The 24,506-nt window shown below is 43.3% G+C and overlaps 1 protein-coding gene across 3 annotated transcripts in view; it reads right to left on the reverse strand.

Moving 5' to 3' along the window:
* Positions 1–22,749, reverse strand: part of robo4 (roundabout, axon guidance receptor, homolog 4 (Drosophila)) — a 134,711-nt gene extending 111,962 nt beyond the window's left edge. The window contains exon 1 of one of the 3 annotated variants that reach the window (XM_078426780.1): positions 22,018–22,749. In XM_078426780.1, coding sequence (XP_078282906.1) covers positions 22,018–22,174 — 157 coding nt within the window. In that variant the 5' untranslated portion in view covers positions 22,175–22,749. Of the gene's footprint in view, positions 1–6,246; positions 6,524–22,017 lie in introns of those variants that run through there. The other 2 variants (XM_078426778.1, XM_078426779.1) reach the window with 2 other exon arrangements.
* Between the last annotated feature and the right edge of the window lie 1,757 nt (positions 22,750–24,506).

A 24,506-nucleotide genomic window follows, 5' to 3' on the forward strand; every position in this document is an offset into this window, starting at 1 on the left:
CATTCCCCAGGTGGGAAGAGCTTCTGCAAACTAAATTTCCAGGTGAAATCCCTAATGTCTCGACAACCCATCAGATTACTTGAAAAATCATCACAATCGTAATGTGAAGAGATCGTTCAAACTCCACATCCCTCCCAATGAGCAGCTGCTCTGTAAAAACCATTCATTACTATCGGCCAGATTATTTAATCATCAGTATCTATCCTTATACTTAAGACACTTAGAAACAGATAATTAGCCGTCTCTTTGCTGTTACATGATCAACAAGATATTCACAACTTTATGCTGGCAGCCATTTCAAAAGTCTATGGAAAAATATATTTTCAAATCTCCCATCTCAGTATTGACCAATAACATTCCATCATTGAGTGCTATAATTAAAGTTAAATAGGTTTATTAATCGACATAGCACAGTCTTGTAATTATCGCCAGGTCAGTGGAATTTGGTCTATAAATTCCACGAGTGCTCTCATAAGTTCCTAAGTCGTAGGAGCAGAATTGGGCCATTCGGCCCATCGAGTCTACTCCACCTTTCAATCATGGCTAATCTATCTTTCCCTTTCAACTCCATTTCTCCTGCCTTCTTCCCATAACCCTTGACACCCGTACTAATCCAGAACCGGTCAATCTCCATCGCTCCTCAGTCCGTGCCATTTACAATTCCTGCATGTTTCGTTTTGGGATACAGCATGAAAACAAGGAGCATCGGCGCACTGAGTCCATGCCAAAGTATTCACACTAGTTCCTTATTATCCCACTTTCTCATCAACTCCCTATACATTAGAGGCCAATTAAGATGCAAACTCACACATCGTTGGTGTGTGTGGAAAAACCAGAGCACCCCGAGGAAATCCATGCAGTCACAGGGAGTGCCTGCAAACGCCACACAGACAGCACCCAAAGGCAGGATAGCTCTCTGGCGCTGAGGCAGCAGCTCTACCCGCTGCACCACTACGCCACCCTGACTTGTCCAGCATCATGCTTCCATCCTTATCATTTGCTCAGACACTGCGAGCTGCTGTTGTGGCCCCTTCCAGGCCTCTCCGAAGTTCTGGAGATTACAGGACATCCACATCCCAACTATCAACCACTCTGTGAAAATTTGGCACCCCCAGTTATTTTGTAAAAGGGATCTACAGGAATTGCTTGGGCTCCCAACCCTAAACATTGCCGACCCATGTTCTCCAGAGATGCTGCCTGAGCCGCTGAGTTGCTCGAGCATTTTGTGTCATTTTTTGCAAAGCAACATCTGCAGTCCTTGTTTCTCACATTACTTATGATTTAAATCATTTGATTATCCTAAACCTGGATATAATTGAGAAATATTCAGTAATATCCGAGCTGTCAAACTTTCACACAGAGTGATTGAATATCTGCCAGAGCATGTGGTGGAATCGCATGCAATTATGACATTTAGAGGGCATTGAACCAGACAGTTTATAGACAATGCTTGGAAGGATTTTGGTGGGTAAATGGAATTAGTGTAGATGTACAAAGGTCAGCGTGAACATGTGTAGGAAGTAACTGCAGATACTGGTTTAAATGGAATGTTGGCCTTCGTAACAAGAGGAGTTGAGTATAGGAGCAAAGAGGTCCTTCTACAGTTGTACCGGGCCCTGGTGAGACCGCACCTGGAGTACTGTGTGCAGTTTTGGTCTCCAAATTTGAGGAAGGATATTCTTGCTATGGAGGGCGTGCAGCGTAGGTTCACTAGATTAATTCCCGGAATGGCGGGACTGTCGTATGTTGAAAGGCTGGAGCGATTGGGCTTGTATACACTGGAATTTAGAAGGATGAGGGGGGATCTTATTGAAACATATAAGATAATTAGGGGATTGGACACATTAGAGGCAGATAACATGTTCCCAATGTTGGGGGAGTCCAGAACAAAGGGCCACAGTTTGAGAATAAGGGGTAGGCCATTTGGAACGGAGATGAGGAAGAACTTTTTCAGTCAGAGGGTGGTGAAGGTGTGGAATTCTCTGCCTCAGAAGGCAGTGGAGGCCAGTTCGTTGGATGCTTTCAAGAGAGAGCTGGATAGAGCTCTTAAGGATAGCGGAGTGAGGGGGTATGGGGAGAAGGCAGGAACGGGGTACTGATTGATAGTGATCAGCCATGATCGCATTGAATGGCGGTGCTGGCTCGAAGGGCTGAATGGCCTACTCCTGCACCTATTGTCTATTGTCTATTGTCTAAATCGAAGATAGACACAAAAAGCTGGAGTAACTCAGCGGGTCAGGTAGCATCTCTGGAGAGAAGGAATGGGTGATGATTCGGGTCGAGATCCTTCTTCAGACTGAACATGATGGGCCGAAGGGCCCTTATCTACACAGTACAAATCTATGATTCTAAAGTAATTAAAGTGAAATCCCTTTTGCCGAGGTGTTGATGTGTAATGATGAATTCCTTCAACATTCTTTGTTCTCCCAGCAGACTGCAGGCTGTCAGATAATTTTTATCACCACCATCTTCCCAACAAATACTAGGTTTTCCATTTAACTTTAAAGCAAGTGTGAATGTGCATTAAACAAATTACATGTTTTACATCTATTTTGACTCGTATGGAGCCATCCAACCAAAAGCACCATAAGGTACAGACAAGGCCCAGAACAGCTCATTGAGGGAGTTATTCAATTTCTCAATCGCCTGTTCTTCTTCAGTTTATTTTACATAACCAATTCCCTTCTGATATTTCTGCTTAATATATGATACTACCATCATTTTAGTCAAGTCAAGTCAAGTCAAGTCAATTTTATTTGTATAGCACATTTAAAAACAACCCACGTTGACCAAAGTGCTGCACATCTGATTAGGAAAAAAAAAAGAAACAACATACAGTGGCAGGCAGCCAAACACAACGGCTCGGCCATCTTGAACAAAATGTTTAACTAAAGGCTGCACATGCTAGATTATAACATGCTCTGCAGAAAATAAATCTCTGGAAATTAGTTGCATGCAATGCAATGATTGATATCATTGGAACATTCCCAATGACGTGGTCTCAAAGTGCTGCCACAAGTGTTTGGTGGGTAACGAAGCTTTCTTCATCAGCACCAATGAGAACGAACAATTTATTTATTTGAGGGACATGTATTTTTCTGCTTTCGCTCAGGACATAAAGTGTAGGAGTAACTCAGCGGGTCAAACATAGAAATAGAAAATAGGTGCAGGAGTAGGCCATTCGGCCCTTCGAGCCTGCACCGCCATTCAATATGATCATGGCTGATCATCCAACTCAGTATCCTGTACCTGCCTTCTCTCCATACCCCCCTGGTCCCTTTAGCCACAAAGGCCACATCTAACTCCCTCTTAAATATAGCCAATGAACTGGCCTCAACTACCCTCTGTGGCAGAGAATTCCACAGATTCACCACTCTCTGCGTGAAAAAAAACTTTCTCATCTCGGTCCTAAAAGACTTCCCCCTTATCCTTAAACTGTGACCCCTTGTTCTGGACTTCCCCAACACCGGGAACAATCTTCCTGCATCTAGCCTGTCCAACCCCTTAAGAATTTTGTAAGTTTCTATAAGATCCCCCCTCAATCTTCTAAATTCCAGCGAGTACAAGCCGAGTCTATCCAGTCTTTCTTCATATGAAAGTCCTGCCATCCCAGGAATCAATCTGGTAGCATCTCTGGAGAACATTTTATTTCCAGAGATAAACTTTATTCAGACTAATAAAAAACTATATGCAAACCGAGAACAGTGCAAAAGGTCCACCAACATTCTCAGAATCTGTACATACATTCATCAGTGTTATTTTTGGTAGTGTTCACAAACTATCCTTACATCAAGCAGCTTCGCCACTTTTGTTGATATCTCTTCCTTGTTTGAGGGGCATCTAACCCAGACCCCGACCCCCCCCCCCCCCCTTCCCCCTCCCCCATGTCCTGCTGCAGAAGATCTCCAGACTGTGCTCCACCCCCACAGAGCCTTGCCGTTCTGGGTCGGGATCCTTCTTCAGACTGATTGCAGTGGGGGGAGAAAGCTGGAAAAGAGCCGGGGACTGGCAAAATGGATGGACAAAAGCTAACGATGAAAACAAGACAAGAGGGGAAAGAAGGAGACAAAATGGAGACAGATGGAAAAAGGTGTCAGATGAGGAGTGGGGTGAAAGAGGACCAGTTTGAAGAACGGTCCCGACCCAAGATGTCACCTGTCCATGTGCTCCAGAGGAGCTGCCAGACCCTGGAGTTACTCCAGCACTTTGTGTTCCATGCAAGATTCTAGCATCTGCAGTTCCTTGTGTCTCAGTTTTTGATCATTTGGACCATCACATTCATGGCCTCCTTGTTGGGGGCTTATGCCTTCACCCCCCTCCCTCAGCTGCTGGACGAAACTAGGAATTCCCTTCTCTATATCATCTTCTCACTTCACTCCTTTGATACATTCCTTAAAGCCTTCTCTTTGATCAAGCTTTTCATCGCCTATCCTATTATCTCCTTGTGCGGTTTGATCTTCAAGCTCTGTGAATGTCTTAGAGGGGTTTATATAAACACAAGCTGTTATTCGGTGGGAGACGCAACGTGCCCAGAAGTGTAAGAACATTTTTCCAGCACCACTGACCAAAGAGACAGATTTCTCTCCTTTCAATTGTGTTGAGACCAATAATAATGGCCCGCGGCCCATCAAGCTTGATATCAGAACAAACTCTGCAGTCTGACCAAGTCCTTTCAGTGCATTTATCAGTTAGGAGGGTAGGGCAAGATCAACATAAAAGCAACATAAAACACTGACACAGAATCCAACCTTTTACAACGTGGCTGTGCAAAGTATAATTGTTTTGGCTCGGAATAATACCTGTGTGAAGGAGGACTAAGGACGTTGCGTTTCCAAAAATGTCAAAGGGAATCAAATTAAATAGAAGGTATTTATTTCACAAAATGCTGGAGTAACTCAGCATGTCAGGCAGCATCTCAGGAGAGAAGGAATGGGTGACGTTTCGGGTCGAGACCCTTCTTCAGACTGATTAAATAGATGTGCTTTTAAAATTAAAATTAAATGGATGTTCTTTTAAAAATGTAAATTAAGGCAATTACTGGCACGTGTTAGTTCCTGCATTTCTGTGGAAACGAAATGTGTTGTGACAGGGTGGACACCTGAAAAAAGGGTCGTTTTCAAATAGATCTGTTATCTTATCCCGTCTGACAGAAGTTTATCTGGCGAATGTATTTAAAAAAAGCAAAGACGCGCAGTGAACCATTTACTAAACTACTCCAGCATCTACATCAAAAGCTTGTTTTTCGCACCTTCAAAGCAATGTTTATGAAATTTGGAGATCCGCGTGTATTCGTTCTGCACTCGTCGACCTAACGATCTCTTCGGGAAAATGCATGCAATTTAACATTAGATGGCAGATTTTTCAAATGTCATATAAAAACTATAAATTACTCGTGTTCCCATTACTCTGTGGCTGGGAATTTTGCGCTACTAGTTAAAGAAGGAAGAGGGTTTCAAGAAGTCCGAGGAAGGGTCTCGACCCGAAACGCCACCTATTCCTTTTCTCCGGAGGTTGCTGCCTGTCCCACTGAATTACTCCGGCGCTTTGCGTCTATCTAGAAAGTTAACCAAAGGTATTTATTTACAAAATGCTGGAGTAACTCAGCAGGTCAGGCAGCATCTCGGGAGAGAAGGAATGGGTGGCGTTTCGGGTCGAGACCCTTCTTCAGTCTGACATGAAACGTCACCCATTCCTTCTCTCCTGAGATGCTGCCTGACCTGCTGAGTTACTCCAGCATTTTGTGAATAAATACCTTCGATTTGTACCAGCATCTGCAGTTATTTTCTTATAGAAAGTTAACCAGATGCTTTATCTGAATATTGAACAGCACAAAGTTAAAATGGGAAATAAAGGCAAATAAAAGGAACACTCAACTGACCAAGCAGCATCTGCTGAGGGAGGAACAGACTTAGATTTCGATGCCCTTTCACCTTCCCACGTTCCCCAGAGATGCTGCCTGACCCCTTGAGTTACACCAGCACCTTGTGTCCTTATGCGTAAAGCAGTACCTGCACTTTCTTGTTTCTACTACCCCTTCCTTTACCGTTTGCTTCTGGGGCGTTTCATTCCGGCTCTACCGAACTGAACAACTTGGTCGAGGTTGTCCCAATACAACTAACGCAGGTCCAGTGTTCCCTTCAATAACAGTCGCACTGTAGAAATGCCTACAATTGTATGGAAGCTCCATCCATCCATATCTGAAATGACAACCGAGGTGTCACAAGTTAAAACAACTTCAGCACTCACCTCCCGCAGAAGGGGAGAGCTTCCAAAGCAGTAGAAGCCGGAGGAGTAGTCGTGCTGCAACGTCCATCTGTGCTGACCATCTGAAACCCGCTCTCTCAAACTCATCAAACTCTAAACAACTCCCAGAAAACTTCTTGCAAAGGTTAAACCCCTAAGTGCTGCTCCGCCCACCCATCAACCCTTTCTTCTTCGCCGACTGTTTAAAACCCCTCTCCCTCTTTGCTGTGGTTTGTTTTAAACGCTGACTGGCTACACAGTCTGTTTTCCCTTCCCTGCCCTCAGTCACACTCCCCTCATGGCCCGGGTGCGGATGAAGTGGCCTGGCATCCACAGCCCTCTATCACCACCAAGTCCCGCTCTCCCACCACCAAGTCCCGCCCTGGAATTTAACTCCTTCAAGGCGACTTGGAGGAGCAAAAAAAACGAATTTCGAGTCACCGAGAATAAAAAACTGGAAAACGTCCCAAAATACTCACCAGGTCGGACAGCAGACTTGGAGAGAGAGAAGCCCAATTAATGTGTTTCAGATCAATATCCTTGGGATGAGGAGTTACCGAGCTTGACATAGCAAATAGATCTAAAGATAGTCACAAAGTGCTGGAGTAATTCAACAGGTCAGGCAGCATCTCTGGAGAAAAAGGATCCCTTTTCTCCAGAGATGCTGCCTGACCAGTTGAGTTACTCCAACATTTTGTGTCTATCTTTGGTATAAACCAGCATCTGCAGTTCTTTGTTTCGTTATTAAATAGATCTGTTTTCTCTCCTATCACTTACTGAGGTTTTCTGGCTTGATGCGATTGTGTTTAAAAATCAATGATGCAAAATGAACATTTTAAAAACAATTCCACCCTCTACTCCAAAAGTTATTTTTTTCATAGTTTCAAAACCGAAAAAAGGTTCCAAATTCTGTAGCATATCCCAAAACACTCAGCAGGTCAGGCAGCATGGAGAGAGAAATACAGCTAATGTCCCAGATCAATAACCTTCTGGTGAGATGTTATCAAAATTGAAATATTCAATCTGTTTCTCACTCAACAGCTCCTGCCCCATCTGCTCAATGGTTTTTGTGTCTATTTAGGGTCAAGGAACTGTGAATGGAGATTAAACCTGAGGCTACGAGGGCACTAAGCTGGAGGAATGTTTGATTGATTGAAATATACAGCTTGAATCCCACCGAGTCCACACCGACCATCGATCATAGTGAGGCCCACCGGAAATTGGAGGAACAGCACCTCATATTTCGCTTGGGCAGCTTGCAGCCCAGCGATATGAACATTGACTTCTCCAACTTTAGATAGTTCCTCTGTCCCTCTCTTCCCCTCCCCCTTCCCAATTCTCCCTCTATCTTCCTGTCTCCACCTATATCCTTCCTTTGTCCCGCCCCCCTGACATCAGTCTGAAGAATGGTCTCTACCCGAAACATCACCCATTCCTTCTCTCCTGAGATGCTGCCTGACCTGCTGAGTTACTCCAGCATTTTGTGAATAAATAACCGTTTTACACTAGTTCCATGTTATCTCATTTTCGTATCCACCCCCTAAATACTGGGGGCAATTTACTAAGACCAAGTGCACCTACAAATCTGCATGCCTTTAGAATGTGGGAGGAACCAGTGCAAGCCGACACAATCACAGGGAGAACATGCAAACTCCACACATACAGCAGCAGAGGTCAGGATCGAAGCCAAATCTCTGCCACCCCGCGAGAGACAGCATCTCTAGATGCTGCACCACTGTGGGAATAAATACCTTCGATTTGTACCAGCATCTGCAGTTATTGTCTTATACAATGTGATCATGGCTGATCATTCTCAATCAGTACTCCGTTCCTGCCTTCTCCCCATACCCTCTGACTCCGCTATCCTTAAGAGCTCTATCTAGTTCTCTCTTGAATGCATTCAGAGACTTGGCCTCCTGAGGCAGTGAATTCCACAGATTTACAACTCTCTGACTGAAAAAGATTTTCCTCATCTCCGTTCTAAATGGCCTACGCCTTATTCTTAAACTGTGGCCCCTGGTTCTGGACTTCCCCCAACATTGGGAACATGTTTCCTGCCTCTAACGTGTCCAACCCCTTAATAATCTTATACGTTTCTAATATCAGCAATTAGGGTGGGAGGAGCACTGTTGTCATGGGGATGAGGATCATCCAGTTAAGCGGATTAACAAGGGTAGTTGGAAGGTGATGATACAAACAAAGAAGTTCAATGTGTTAGTGTCGGTGCTGCAGGCCACGTCCAATAGGTAAAGCTGTGCCAATGGAGGATGATAAACTGAGCCAAGAACACACATCAATGATTTACAGCAGAAAAGGCCAGTGCTGATATTGAGAAAGTATGCTACCAAGGATAGACAAAGTGACAACGTGACTAGATGAAAGATGAGTTGTTGTTCCCCAAGCTTGCACTGCACCTTGTTGTAACAGTGCAGGAGACCACGGACGGAGCAATTAGAGAGGGGAGGGGGTGGAGAATTCAAACATCCAAGTGAGACGCTCAAATCTGGTAGAAGCAAGAAGCAGCAGGCGCTGGTTACATAAAAAGACACAAAGTGCTGGAGTAACTCAGCATCTCTGGAGGAAATGTTTCGGTGACATTTTGGTTCAGGATCCTTCTTCAGACTGATTGTCAGGGGGGGGTAAGAAAGCTGGAAGAAAGGAGGGGCAGGACAAAACGTGGCAGGTAATGGGTGGAGGAAATGTGCAGGAAGGAACTGCAGAAGCTGGTTTACATCGAAGATAGACACAAAATGCTGGAGTAATTCAGCGGGTCAGGCAGCAACTCTGGATGCAGGCGAGAGGAAACATAGAAACATAGAAAATAGGTGCAGGAGTAGGCCATTCGGCCCTTCGAGCCAGCACCGCCACTCAATATGATCATGGCTGATCATCCAAAATCAGTACTCCATTCCTGCTTTTTCCACATATTCCTTGATTCCATTGACAGATGGATGAAGCTTACTCCCAACCTGAAACGTTACCTATCCATGTTCTCCAGAGATGCGGCATGACCCGCTGAGTTACTCCAGCACTTTGTCATTTTTGGGGGGAAATCAGCATCTGCAGTTCCTTGTTTCTGCTAAAGTCAGATAGATGTTCAGTCTACTGCACTGTGAAATATGGAAGGCCTGACGTGGAGAAACAACCGACATAGTAACTTCACAGAAAAGTAGTTCTATCAGGCAGACATTAGCTTTGCACCTTCAGTCTGGAACAGCTTTGTTTGATTTCACTTCATTTAGGCAGCTGGAATACAGGCCTCTATTATTATCTGTTTAATCACTGCTGGAGAATCAATAGACAATAGACAAAAGGCAATAGGTGCAGGAGTAGGCCATTCGGCCCTTCGAGCCAGCACCACCATTCAATATGATCATGGCTGATCATTCTCAATCAGTACCCAGTTCCTGCCTTCTCCCCATACCCCCTGACTCCACTATCCTTAAGAGCTCTATCTAGCGCTCTCTTGAAAGCATTCAGAGAATTGGCCTCCTGAGGCAGGGAATTCTGCCTTCTGAGGCAGAGAATTCCACAGATTTACAACTCTCTGACTGAAAATGTTTTTCCTCATCTCCGTTCTAAATGGCCTACCCCTTATTCTTAAACTGTTGCCCCTGGTTCTCGACTCCCCCAACATTGGGAACATGTTTCCTGCCTCTAACGTGTCCAACCCCTTAATAATCTTATATGTTTTAAAAAGATCCCCTCTAATCCTTCTAAATTCCAGTGTATACAAGCCTAATCGCTCCAGTCTTTCAACATACGACAGTCCCGCCATTCCGGGAATTAAACACATTGCCTTGTCCTCCTGCTCGGCACTGTTACATGCGGCCATACTTGCTCAGCTTTTTCAATGTCTTTTTAACATATTTTTTCATGGATCATATGGTCATCTTCCATTGTTGTGTGTGAGACGTTGACCTCCAACAATTTGCTGTGGCATATCAAGCATTACAGCAGTGAAACTGCTTAATCAATGCTCCAGTGGCATCTAAAATGCCCAGGGTAGTCCTTCAGTCATCAAAGGCATTATAAAAAATACAAACTCTTTCTTGTCTCTGAACAAATTACTCTTGAGTAATTAATTCCATGCAAAGAATGGTGTCCTCGTTCCCATGACCACTGCACAGTTATATGACATTGCAATGAGTAAGTACAGTGGGGAAAAGAGGGCGGCACGGTGGCGCAGCGGTAGAGTTACTGCCTTACAGTGAATGCAGCGCTCCGGAGACTCAGGTTCGATCCTGACTCCGGGCGCCGTCTGTACGGAGTTTGTACGTTCTCCCCGTGACCTGCGTGGGTTTTCTCCGAGATCTTCGGTTTCCTCCCACACTCCAAAGACGTACTGGTATGTAGGTTAATTGACTGGGTGAAATGTAAAAATTGTCCCTAGTGTGTGTAGGACAGTGTTAGTGTGCGGGGATCGCTGGGCGGCGCGGACTCTGTGGGCCGAAGGGCCTGTTTCCACGCTGTATCTAAACTAAAAAAAAATAACATAAAATAAATTTTAAAAACAAATAAATAAATAAATAAAATGCAAGGAAGCCCTCACCCTTGACTGTCTGAAATAGTCTCAGGAGCCACTCTGTTCAAGAGCTGTTAGGGATGGGCACTAAGTGCTGACATTGCCCACATCCTGTGAAATGGATTAGTAATAAGCAGACTTGCTTTCCCTGTTCGGGAGGGTTCAGTCCCAGTCGTGTGTTCCCAGGGGCTCCTGTGGGCAGTGCAATCTCATGGTTGCCTGTTTAAAGTCATAAGGTTATAAGTGATAGGAACAGAATTGGGCCATTCGGCCCATCAAGTCTACTCCGCCATTCAATCGTGGCTGATCTATCTCTCCCTCCTTACCACATTCTCCTGCCTTCTCCCCATAACCCCCGACACCAATATTCTATGTATCTCTGCCTTAAAAATATCCATTGACTTGGCCTCCACAGCCTTCTGTGGCAAAGAATTCCACAGATTCACTAACATCTGACTTAAGAAATTCCTTCTCATCTCCTTCCCAAAGGAACATCCTTTAATTCTGAGGCTATGACCTCTGGTCCTAGACTCTCCCACTAGTGGAAACGTACTCTCCACATCCACTCTATCCAGGCCTTTCACTATTTGGTACGTTTCAATGAGGTCCCCCCTGTTTCTGAGCTGTCAGCTCTGTTCTGAGTTTAGCCCCATTCTGGTGTAACTTGACACCATGGATGGTGTCCTCACTGTTCATTTCTAGGTCGATGCCAGACGATCACCTTGTTTAACTCTTTCTCCGTTACAGCATACAAGTTGCTGCAAACTGAATGACTTGCTTGGTTATCAGCTGTTTGGAATCACATGCGGTCTGGACTGGGTAAAGATGGCGTAGTTATAATCACACAGCACAGGAACAAGCCCTTTGGCCCAACCATTAGGCCACGAGACACAGAAGGAGAATCAGGCCATTCAGCCCATCGAGTCTGCTCCGCCATATGATCATGGCTGATCTGTTTTTCTCTCTCAACCCCATTCTTCCGCCTTCTCCCCGTAACATTTGACGCCTTTACTTCTCCGTATTGGTTTTCTCCAATTACTCTGGTTTCCTCCCACACTCCAACAACGTATTGGTTTGTAGGTTAATAGGTTTAGGTAAAGATTGTAAACTATCCCCAGTGTGTAGGATAGTGCTAGTGTACGGGTTGATTGCTGGTCGGTGTAGATTCAATGGGCTGAAGGATCTGTTTCCGCGCTAAATCTCTAAAGTCTAAAGACAAAAGTTATTTTCCAAAGTCATGGAGTCACACAGCATAGAAACAGGCTCTTCGGCCCATTGAGTCTATGGCAATAAATGTTTCATCTTCGTCTGCAATGTCTGAACTTTGTTGATGTGGATCTTTGGCTGATTATTCAGTGGCTAGACTGTGCAAGGTTGCAATGGATCAATAGTCAATAGTCAATAGTCAATTTATTTGTCACATACACATAAATGTGCAGTGAAATGAAAAATTACCCGCAGTTCAACAATAAGACCAATAAGAATAATCAATAAAAATGCAATAACACATACAATCATAACCAACACCAAACAAAAGAAACATCCATCACAGTTAGTCTCCTCCAGTCACCTCCTCACTGTGATGGAAGGCCAGAATGTCTTTCACTTCCCTGCCGTCATAAAGAGCATGATGGTTGCAGACCTTAACTAACATTTATGGATCTGCAATGGGAAAGTGGTGCAACCATATAATTGACTGCATCGTTTCTAAGGCTTATGACTGACCTCCAGTGACCTCTGACTGGAAGTGCACATGTACGAACACAGGGGCCCATTCGGCTACAATGCCACCTACAGTCCAATGTCGCTAGCCATCATTTTACTTCCCCCAAAATAAACGTTTTTCATAATTAAAAGTATAATACACAAAAGAAAAAAACGTGCAAAAACTCTTCATGCATTCTTTGTGCCTATACATTCAATAGTGCAATACTCAGTAGTGATCGCGTTTAACTTTACACAAAACACCCTTTCCACACACGTGGTCCCCTGCGGTGATATCCCTTCCCTTATTTAAGGGGGTGTCCCCACCGGATTCACCCCCTCAATGTCCAGCAGCGGACGGAGACAAAGACAGAGAGAGACAGAGACAGAGACAGAGACAGAGACAGAGACAGAGACAGAGACAGAGACACAGAGACACAGAGAGACAGAGACCCAGAGACCCAGAGATACAGAGACACAGAGACACAGAGAGACAGAGACACAGAAACAGAGACAGAGAGACAGAGGCAGAGAGGCAGAGAGACGGACGGAGGGAGGGAGAGGGAGGGGGGAGGGGGAGGGGAAGGGGGAGGGAGCGAGGAATGGGAGGGAGGGGGGGGAGGGAGAGAGGGAGGGAGGGAGGGAGAGAGAGAGAGAGAGAGAGAGAGAGAGAGAGAGAGAGAGAGAGAGAGAGAGAGAGAGAGAGAGAGAGAGAGAGAGAGAGAGAGAGAGAGAGAGAGAGAGAGAGAGAGAGAGAGAGAGAGAGAGAGAGAGAGAGAGAGAGAGAGAGAGAGAGAGAGAGAGAGAAAGAAAGAGAGAGAGAGAGTCATACAGCACAGAAACAGGCCCTTCGGCCCAACTTGCTCATGCCGGGCAACATGGCAACATGCCCTATCTACATAAGTCCTACTGCCTGCATTTGGCCCATAACCTTCTAAACCTTTCATATCTATATACCTGTCTAATTGTCTCTTAAATGTTATGAATGTACCTGCCTCAACTGCCACCTCCAGCAAACCTCCATATACCCACCGCCCTTTGTATAAATAAGTCACCCCTCAGGTTCCTACTAAATCTTACCCTCCCTCGCCTTAAACCTATGTCCTCCGGTTCTTAATTCTTCAACTCTGGGCAAAAGACTATATTTTTAAAATCTAAAATAGACACAAAAAGCTGGAGTAACTCAGGCAGCATCCCTGGAGAGAAGGAATGGGCGACGTTTCGGGTCGGGACCCTTCTTCGGACGTTCTCTCATAATTTTGTACACCTCTATTAGATTACCCCTCATCCTCCTGTGCTCCAAGGAATAAAGCCCTAGCCTGCTCAACCTCTCCCTATAGCTCATGCCTTTGAGTCCTGGCAACATCCTTGAGAATCTTCTCTGCACTCTTTCCTCACTATGGCCTCACCAATGTCTTATAAAACTGTAAACTGACCTGCCAACTTCTAAACTCAATACCCTGACTAATGAGGACCAATATGCCAAAAGCCTTTTTGACCACCCTATCTACCTGTGACACCACTCTCTAGACTGATAAGCAATGAATATGTGTTTTGGTTACTCAGCCCTTGGTTGAGTGACAACTTGAAATGATTGACTTCAGAGTCAGGAGAGCCTTGGGCTAAAACAAAGGCTTTCTCTAGAAGATTGAAGGAAATAAAATAGTATAAAAGGGCAGAGCAAGACATCAGAAGCGACAACCCCGGGAACAACCATTGCAAGAAGGAGGACCCCCCGACCAAAGGAGTGAATCTGGTCAATTCATTCATCTGGGTAATATGTGAGTCCAAGTCGTGAGTCTTGTGATTTATGCTGACCAGTAAAATCTGATGATCCACCATCGACATGTCAGAGATTCTGTCGGTTGACATTTGGCTCACCTGTTTCTATTTCAAGCACAAAGATAGACCCACAAAGTGCTGGAGTAACTCAGCGGGACAGGCAGCATCTCTGGAGAGAGGGAATGGGTGACGTTTCAGATCGAGACCCTTCTTCAGACTGGTTCGGGATAAGGGAAACGAGAGATGTAGACGATGATGTGGAGAGATAAAGAACAATGAATGAAAGATATGCAAAAAAGTAACGATGATAAAGGAAGCGGGCCATTGTTAGCTGTTTGTTGGGTGAAAACGAGAAACTGGTGCGACTTGGGTGGTTGAGGAATAGAGCGAGAGGGAATGCTGGGGTTACTTGAAGTTAGAGAAATCAAAGGGCGTCCATGATTCTCACATCTTTTTAAATGGCCAGAACAGTGTCCCATGGTCTTCCTAAATTCACGAGGTCCATAAGACATAGGAGCTGAATTAGGCCATTCGGTCCATCGAGTCGACTCCACCATTCAATCATAGCTGATCTATTTTTCCCTCTGAACTCCATTCTCCTGCCTTCTCCCCATAACCTCTGACACCCTTACTAATCAAGAAACTGTCGATCTCCGCTTTAAAAAACACCCAATGTCTTGGCCTCCACAGCCTTCTGTGTCAAAGAATTCTACAGATTCACCACCCTCTGGCTAAAGATATTCCTCCTCAACGCCATTCGAAAGGTATGTCCTTTTACTCTGAGGTTGTGCCATCTGGTTCTAGATTCACTCATCACTGGAAACATCCTTTAGACTCAAATAGGCCTTTCATTATCTGTTTATCTGTTAAGTTTTGAAGAGATTCCCCCCCCCCCCATCCTCATGCTAAACTTCAGAAAGTACAGGCCCAGAGCTATCAAATGCTCCTCATACATTAACCCATTCATCCCAGGGATCATTCCCGTAAACCTCCTCTGGACCCTCTCCCACGCCAATGAATCCTTATTCAGACCTGGAGCCCAAAACTGCTCACAATGCTCAAAATGTGGCCTCACCAGCGCCTTACAAAGCCTCAGCTTAACACCCATGTTTTTATATTCTAGCCCCTTTGAAATGAATGCGAGTTTTGCATTGCCTTCTTTATCAACTGACTCAACATGCAAATTCACCATTGAGGAATCCTGCACCAGTTTCCCCACGTCACTTTGCACCTCTGATTTTGGAAATCTTTCAACTTGGAAAATAGTCTAGGCATTTATTCCTTCTGCCAAAGTGCATGACTGTACTTGTTGCCAGGCTGTATTCCATTTGACATGTCTTTGCCCACTTTCCAAGTCCTTCTGCAGACTACCTGCTTCCTCAACACTACCCGCCCCTCCATCTATCTTTGTATCAACCGCAAACTTGACCACAACATCATCAATTACATCATCCAAATCGTGAAAATCGTGAAAAGTTATCGACCCAAAACGAACCCCCGCGGAACTCCACTAGTCACCTGCATCCAATCCAAAAATATCCCATTCCACAGACCAATGTCATCGACCTTATCAAGTCATCAAGGCTCCGTGCCCATGTGCCTTATAAACTCATCTTCGTTCACTGGCAAATTTCCGTGTTACATCTGTAGTTAACTAAAAGTGGGTCGAACTATTAATATTAGTACCTGGAGTACTGTGTGCAGTTTTGGTCTCCAAATTTGAGGAAGGATATTCTTGCTATTGAGGGCGTGCAGTGTAGGTTTACTAGGTTAATTCCCGGAATGGCGGGACTATCATATGTTGAAAGACTGGAGCGACTAGGCTTTTATACACTGGAATTTAGAAGGATGAGAGGAGATCTTATCGAAAAGGAATAAGATTATTAAGGGATTGGACACGTTAGAGGCAGGAAACATGTTCCCAATGTTGGGGGAGTCCAGAACAAGGGGCCACAGTTTAAGAATAAGGGGTAGGCCATTTAGAACTGAGATGAGGAAAAACTTTTTCAGTCAGAGAGTTGTGAATCTGTGGAATTCCCTGCCTCAGAAGGCAGTGGAGGCCAATTCTCTGAATGCATTCAAGAGAGAGCTAGATAGAGCTCTTAAGGATAGCGGAGTCAGGGGGTATGGGGAGAAGGCAGGAACGGGGTACTGATTGAGAATGATCAGCCATGATCACATTGAATGGCGGTGCTGGCTCAAAGGGCCGAATGGCCTCCTCCTATATTGTCTATTGTCTACGACTAGCAGTCCATAAAATCTGCCAGTCCAGCATCACCAAAGTGGCAAGAATGTTGTATTATCATAGTTCTGTTTAATGCTAGCATCCAGAAGTGGTGGCATTCAGCATCTGCCTCTACACACGACAAACTCAGTCACTGGAAAAGCATTACATCACACACTGCTACAAAACAGGCTCCTTTTCAGGCATGTTTTAGCAAGCAGAATTTTTTTTTTTTAATTACCGCGTTGAAAAATAATTGATTTAACTAATTTTGAGCAAAATGAGTGATTAATTAGCCAATTAAGAGAAATGAGGGGCTTGCCGCTTTCAAGCCAAAGAAGTTGCTGCATTTGCTTCAATGCACGTTGCCATTTACTTTTTACAGAAATTATAAAGAATTATGGTCAACTGATATTTTCATCTCATTTTATTTAATTCCTAATGTTGTGCAGTCGGCTGAGGATAAGTTTGCCCCCAGGCTTCTGGCGCATGCTGATAATCTCCATGGGGGAGATGCCTGGCCACTCACACTGATGATCTCACCTTCTGTGCGTGTAGTTTGTGCTCCGCTCCTCGTACCCCAGCCATGAATGGGAGTTTATATCGGTTGTCCTGTAAATCGAAACTTAGGCGTTTTCTCTCAGCCCTCAGTTAAGTTCGTAAATGCTGTGACAGTTGTGTCAACTAAACTCCTGGAAAACTGACGTAAAATGCCACCGTAGAAGGTCATTTACTGAGCTGTAACCAAATGGAAAGTCCACTCCAAAGACGTACAGGCTTGTAGGTTAATTGGCTTGATAAAATTGTAAATTGTCCCTAGTGTGTGTAGGATAGTGTTAGTGTGCGGGGATCGCTGGTCGGCGCAGACTCGGTGGGCCGAAGGGCCTGTTTCTGCGCTGTATCTCTAAACTAAACTAAACTTTGACGCTAAGATAGACACAAAAAAGCTGGAGGAACTCAGCGGGACAGGCAGCATCTCTGGAGCGAAGAATGGGTGACATTTCGGGTCGAGACATTAGTCTGAAGAAGGGTCTCGATCCGAAACGTCACCCATTCCTTCTCTCCAGAGATGCTGAGATATTCCAGCCTTTTGTGTCTATCTCCGGTTTAAACCAGCACCTGCAGTTTCTTCCTTTACTAAACTTTGACACTGATATTTGTGCCTGAGATCAGTAATTTCCTTTATCTTTCCTTCGCTCAAATGGACAGAAAATCAAATACACGCATAGTTTTATTGGCTATTTGATTATTGAGTACTGAGCCTTCCAAATAATAGTTAATTACAAGATAGATTGATTTTTATTGGAAGATACAACATGCTTGAGTAACCCTATGGGTCAGGCAGCATCCCTGGAGAGTCTGGCTAGGTGACATCCAAAATGTCACCTAGCCAGACTCTCCAGGGAACTGGGGGGGGGACTGGTGCAGGATTCCCTAATGGTGAATTTGCATGGTAAAGAAGGCAATGCAATGCTCACATTCATTTCAAAGGGGCTAGAATATAAAAACAAGGGTGTAAAGCTGAGGCCCTTCTTCATTTACTTGATTTATCTTGAAGATAGACACAAAAAGCTGGAGTAACTCAGCGGGTCAGGCAGCATCTCTGGAGAGAAGGAATGGGTGACGTTTCGGGTCGAGACCCTTCTTCAGACTATTGCTTGTTTTTCTGTGATGCCTTAAAATTAAAGACCGTGCATTCAAATCCCTCCCTATCTTTCTCACAGATATCCCCATGGACACTCTTCCACATCTCTAATCATTAGGGAACTATGTGCTCTGCACTTCTCCAAATCTACTCTTTTTTCACAGTTTATTTATTTCACTCCATTATTAGCTTCTGCGTGTTCATTTGCCAAAATCTCTAGTTTGGGAATTTCCTCCCTGCACCTTCCCAGCTCAGTCCAATTCTATCCATTTCTTCTTTAAAATGTTGTTTAAAACCCATTGGTTTGGTCAAGGTTTCGATCACTTACGTCAATTTTACCTGATGTGACAGTTGCTTCCTACCTTTTCGCTTAGTATACACTCTGAATTGCTTTCCTGTAAATAAACTGCATACAGGTATTCCTCAATTCATGAATGTTTGATTTATGGATTTTTAATACATCGCTGTTGACCCTTTGTTGTAGGTGCCTTCAAATTAAATATCTATTTTTCACTGTGATTAATCACACACCACTCATCACGCGGACAAATAGGTTTCACCATAGCTGTCAAGCATTTTACGTAGCTTTTTCAAGTTATGAAATTTTTCTTAACCAAATGTTTTCTAAATTGCCTTTCTTCCATAAATCAAGGAATCGCTGTGGAAATGTGAACATTGGCTTCAAAGCAGTGAGGCATTTCGAATAGAAGTCTTCTCTAATAGGTACATATTTCAATTTTGATTTTTTTCTAAACTAGTCAAAGATTTCTTGGTCATTTGTTATATCAACGGGCAATAGCACAAACAATTCCAAGAAATGCTTTCTTCAAGTTTCTAAATTCATTTACTTATAAAATCCAATTATTTTCAGCACCAGCAGAAATTCTGAATTATGCAAGAATTTAAGTGAATCAACTTTCTATTAGGGGTGATATAACTCTCCCGGAACCAATAAACCTTCCTGCATTAAATTGAGTGAATTGATTGATGAACCAATGGTATTGGGTTACATTGTTTCCTGACAGTCATTCAGTTCCCAGGCTATAATATATCGCAAACCAAAAAATGTTTAAATCACCAGATTCCAGCATCCGTGCATTTAGACTTTTGCTAAAGCAATGTTTTAAAGAGCCACTTAAATGCATCAGGCAAATAAACTCATTTACATTAGGCTCCACCAACATCCCTGCTGTCTTCTCTCTTGATACAGGTGACTACTTGCAGTATTCAGTTTTATCATTAAACCTTATTACTGATTGTGGTAAAATACATTATAACTGCAAAAGGATGCATTAATCAGCGAACCAACAGGGAAAGTTTAATAAATGATAATCTCAGGATGTGGGTATTGTTGGCCAAGTCAACATTTATTGTCCAATCTTCGCCTTGTTTGCATTAACTCTGTTGCCGATCAAGCCACTTAGAAGGCAGTTCAGAGACAAGTAAATCAGTAGGGGTATGAAATCATAATATCGACCAAACTATGCAAGGTGTAGGAAAATAACTGCAGATGCTGGTACAAATCGAAGGTATTTATTCACAAAATGCTGGAGTAACTCAGCAGGTCAGGCAGCATCTCAGGAGAGAAGGAATGGGTGACGTTTCGGGTCGAGACCCTTCTTCAAACTATGCAAGAAGATCGGTGTTTTGTCCCAAAAGGACAGTCACTAATGTCTGAGAAACAAATAATCACAAAATAGACGGAATCCAACGTGTAACGTGTACACGTGTAACAAGCCGACCTAATGGAGTTTTAACACAAAACAAATCCAATGAAAATGTGACATGAAAGAAGTCGAATCCAGAGGGACCGACCGGCCATGAAAGGGACATGGCCTGGTGAGAATTTAATACAAACAATCACAATTCAATGAAACTTGCATGAACGGAGCATTATTCATTACAAAACACTAACAGCGATTGACAAAATTAACATTGAAAGACAATTTAAAATCCGCTGACGCTGCTATGCAACTCCTTGAAACAATTGATTTTTAGCGAGAATTCATTCAACTCTCTTTACTGAGCATCTGCTGTTCCTTAGCTTTTTGCTCGTCTGCGGCTATTACATTAAGTGAGCCTGCTTAGTGTTTTGAGCCAAAAATAGACTTTCAACTACAATATATGCTGGAAATAGAGCTAAAATTAATTGAAGAATTAATTGAGATGGGGCATAATTGAGCAAAAATGAGTGGGCCATTGATATGTAATTATGTAGATGATTGAGCATAAGCTTTATTTCCAAAGCTGGTCTAAATAATTTGATGCTGAGTTCAACCATTGCCTACAAGAACATAACATTTTATTCCTTTAATTCTTCAAATATATATTTTTGGGGGAAATTAAATGTAATCCCATAGACACAAATTACAGGTATGGCAATAATCTTATTCACAAAATGCTGGAGTAACTCAGCAGGTCGGGCAGCATCTCAGGAGAGAAGGAATGGGTGACGTTTCGGGTCGAGAGCCTTCTTCAGACTCCTTCTCTCCTGAGATGCTGCCTGACCTGCTGAGTTACTCCAACGTTTTGTGAATAAATACCTTCGATTTGTATCAGCATCTGCAGTTATTTTCTTGCAATAATCTTATTGATCTGTATGTGAAAGTTAAAGAATTTCACAGTACCTTGAATTAATATATATTAATATAATATATATTAATGAAACATGATAATAATGGAACCATGGAACATATATATAAACAAAATATATGTACATACAGGGAGATTAAGATTGAATGTAAACTCTCGGAAACATATACACATAAGTTCTTATAGTTACAATGGCGATATATGTCAGTTCCCCTTGATGCAGTTACATTAAACAAATAAATTAATTATGACGCACAATCCTGTTTTAATATTTTTTAAGCTTTCCTTTGTGTTAGCGATCTATTCCTCTGCTCGCCTTGTTAAGATCTAAACTATTTGGACGGCAGGTGTAAATAGATCACTTGGTACTTTGCGTTGGAGGGTTAAAACTGACCGACATTACAGTCACCGTGAACAGAAACTGTCGGGATTCTTGCCGGGTTCCGATTGCAGTTAATGCTAATGTTAACATATTTATTTTGCTTTGCGTGGAGCTCTTAATAAAGTAGCTTTCACCTCCTTCTGCGATTGTGTAGGATTGTTCAGTTATTTTTGTTTAAATGCTAACATCGTAGGAACAGGTCTTTATGTAGTTTGACGGTCTGTGATATTATTGAGGAGGGCAAATTGAATGGGATTTCGGGAGAAGTAGGGGAGCTATAAATTAATTAAACGGGTGGGCATAAGTGACAAAGAATTTTGACGATAAGTCATGGCAAGCGATGGAGGAATTTTGGTTGGAAAGATTTTGTTTAAAACTGATGGAAGTCAATACAAACTTTAAGTTGAGAACATGTTTCAAAGGAATTATTGTCAATTTTTCCTCACTTCTTATTTTATTGTGATTACATTTGCAAGCAATAATTTCCACTTTACAAAGACTATTGCGGTTCAGATAAAGCTAATTAAAATTCTGTTTGTTTTTCCTCTTGGGAGATCGGGTCTGAGTTTTGACCCGTGCTTACATTTCAATAGTAAATTGATATAAAGAGACTCGCCCGAGTGTTATCTCTATACAAGATGGTGCAATGACTCAACAAAGAGACACTTAACTAGTTTTACATATTTCTTTTTAGGGGGTAAAAAAGAGACGCAGTTAACTCGAGAGAGAAAAGGCAGAAATGCATATCAAAAAGGTCATTAAAATTTGTAATCAGCTCCCATTGTATTCAAGGAAATAAAGTGTTTATTTGAGGACAGAATGAGAGAGCGAGAGAGATGCTTGGAGAGCCTTATACAAACCTTGATTGTTGAGGAAAAGCAATTGTAAAGGGGTCTGTGTGAAGAAGGTTTAGTACTTACTTCGAGATCTGTGGCTGGGCTTGAAGGAGTGGAGATGCCTCGTCCCTCTCAGGGGCCTGTCCAGCGGACAGGTGCATTGACACCGGCAGACTTTAGAGCTCTCTGCCTCGACAAAAAGGTATAGATAAAGCAGGAGCGAAGCAAAGGAAGGCATCATGTAGGAAATGTGGTGGGGAGAGTAGCTACCGTGGCCGGTAACCACGCCACATCACCCGCAGCACCGACTTAGTCTGATGCCTGTCTCATTCGAGCCCCTTGGTAAATTATTGGAATTTGTTATCATGCATGTTTGCAACTGCTTTTGTGTTTTTCCTCTTCTTTTTCTAAGTTGTCGAACAATGGGACAGAAAGGCTTGATGGCACCATGCTGGGACCAGAGCTGACTGCAACATCTATGGAATCCAGAGAGGGGGGACAAGAAGGGAGAGCAAGATTCTCTTTGTAAAACCTCACTCTAAACTACACCGTCAGAAAAGTAACATTTCCAAACACAGGGGCAATGCTCTGCATTTTTTTTTTTCACTTCTGCAATTTACAGGCAAAAAAAACCACACAGATTTCTGTCCAGCTGAGTTGGTTTCTTCCTCTCCAGGATCAGGGAGGTATAGGTTTACCATCCTTGAAAGATTGTCACATAAAGGATGTCAGCCCTTTAGAAATTCTGTTTTCAAACAGTATTGACTATCCTGTGATAGATTTTACCGCCTGTCTGCTCTGCCTTTGTGAGGGTTTCTGTTGAGTTCGAACTGTTGGAAAGCAGGAGCAACAGTCTACGAAGAATGGCAAATGATTCTAAAACAGTAGCAACAGGCAATGCCTCCCCTCAACTATCCAAACAAATTGCAACCTCAAATACAAATAAAAGTACCTGTTTTAAAAAAAAAGAAAATCTAAATTACATTTTATTTACTAGGCATTTCACCATCCTTAATAATCACTTGGAACTCCTAATCAATGTTTGGCTTTCAATTAATTCTGTGACTTTGTTCAGTAGTGCCAAGTTAACCATGCCCAATTAAGCTGGGCTTGACTGGGGTTCCAAATGTGCTCAGTATTACCCTGTTTTACTGAACCAGCTTCCATTTGAATTTAGCTGGAATACAAATGAGACTTGACTGGATTCAGTTAACATTCGTTAATGAATCCGCCATTTCACCTGATATTCAATACTGTTGACGTCATCGAGGTCAAGGAAATGGATAGACAACTAGTGTGATGCTGCCCAGGATGGGTCTCAAGATCCCCCCCCTCTCCCTCCCCCCCTCTCCCTCCCCCCCCCCCCCCTCTCTCCCTCCCCCCCTCTCCCTCCCCCCCCCCCCCCCTTGCAATGTACAACATAGAGGTCTCCCATCCTGGGGCGTGAGAGAGTCAAACAGTGACAAGAACCCGATCTCCAATTGTGAACACTGTGATCTCAATTTGCTTGTGATGCTGAAATTATTTTTCTGAATTGTCACTGTTTGTCAGGAGTTTAAATTCTTGTTGCTGATTTACCACTCCCGTTATTTATAGCTTCACGCCAATCCTCCTAGGTGAATGCTACTTAGGGCTATTCCCAGCAAGACTGTGTAGGAAAGAATTGCAGATGCTGGTTTACACTGAAGATAGACACAAAATGCTAGAGTAACTCAACGTGACAGGCAGCATCTCTGGAGAGAAGGAATGGGTAAGAAGGAACTACAGATGCTGGTCGAAGATAGACACAAAAAGCTGGAGTAACTCAACGTGACAGGCAGCATCTCTGGAGAGAAGGAATGGATAACGTTTTGGGTCGAGACCCTTCTTCAGGAATGGGTGATGTTTTGGGATGAGATCCTTCATCAGACTCAGGGGAGAAAGAATCTAGAGATATGGAAGGGTAAGGTGTGAAAATGACTGTTCAAAGCAGACGATGATAAGAAAATGTAGAATGATACATTGTTGGCTGAGGGGAAGGAGGTGACAGTCATTCTGAAGTTTAAACCAGCGTCTGCAGTTCCTTCTTACACACTGACAGTCCTTCTGGTTAATGTTACTGATTGTAGCTCAGTCAGTCCTTGTCACCTTCCCCTCAGCTAACAATGTACCATTCTACATTTCCTTATCATCGTCTGCTGGGATCTGTTGTTTTCACACCTTACCCTTCCCTATCACTGGACACCCTCTCCCCTGACTCTCAGTCTGAAGTTCATTAGGTTCACAATAGGTGGATGATGGAGGAAGAGATTTGAAAAATATCTGGACAAGCACATAGAATCTTACAGTGTGGAAACAGGCCCTTTGGCCCAAAGTACCTTGCCAACCAAAGTGGTTCATCTAGTCCCATCTGCGTGCGTTTTGCCCATATCCCTCCAAACCTTCCCTATCCATGTACATGTCCAAATGTCTTTTAAATATCTAACTATCTCCTCTGCAACTTGTTCCATATACCCACCACCCTCTGTGTGAAAAAGTTGTCCCTCAGATTCCTATTAATTCTGTTTCTTGATTACCCTACTCTGGGCAAAAGA

Source organism: Rhinoraja longicauda, chromosome 32 (genome assembly GCF_053455715.1).
Source record: "Rhinoraja longicauda isolate Sanriku21f chromosome 32, sRhiLon1.1, whole genome shotgun sequence".
Taxonomy (NCBI): domain Eukaryota; kingdom Metazoa; phylum Chordata; class Chondrichthyes; order Rajiformes; family Arhynchobatidae; genus Rhinoraja; species Rhinoraja longicauda.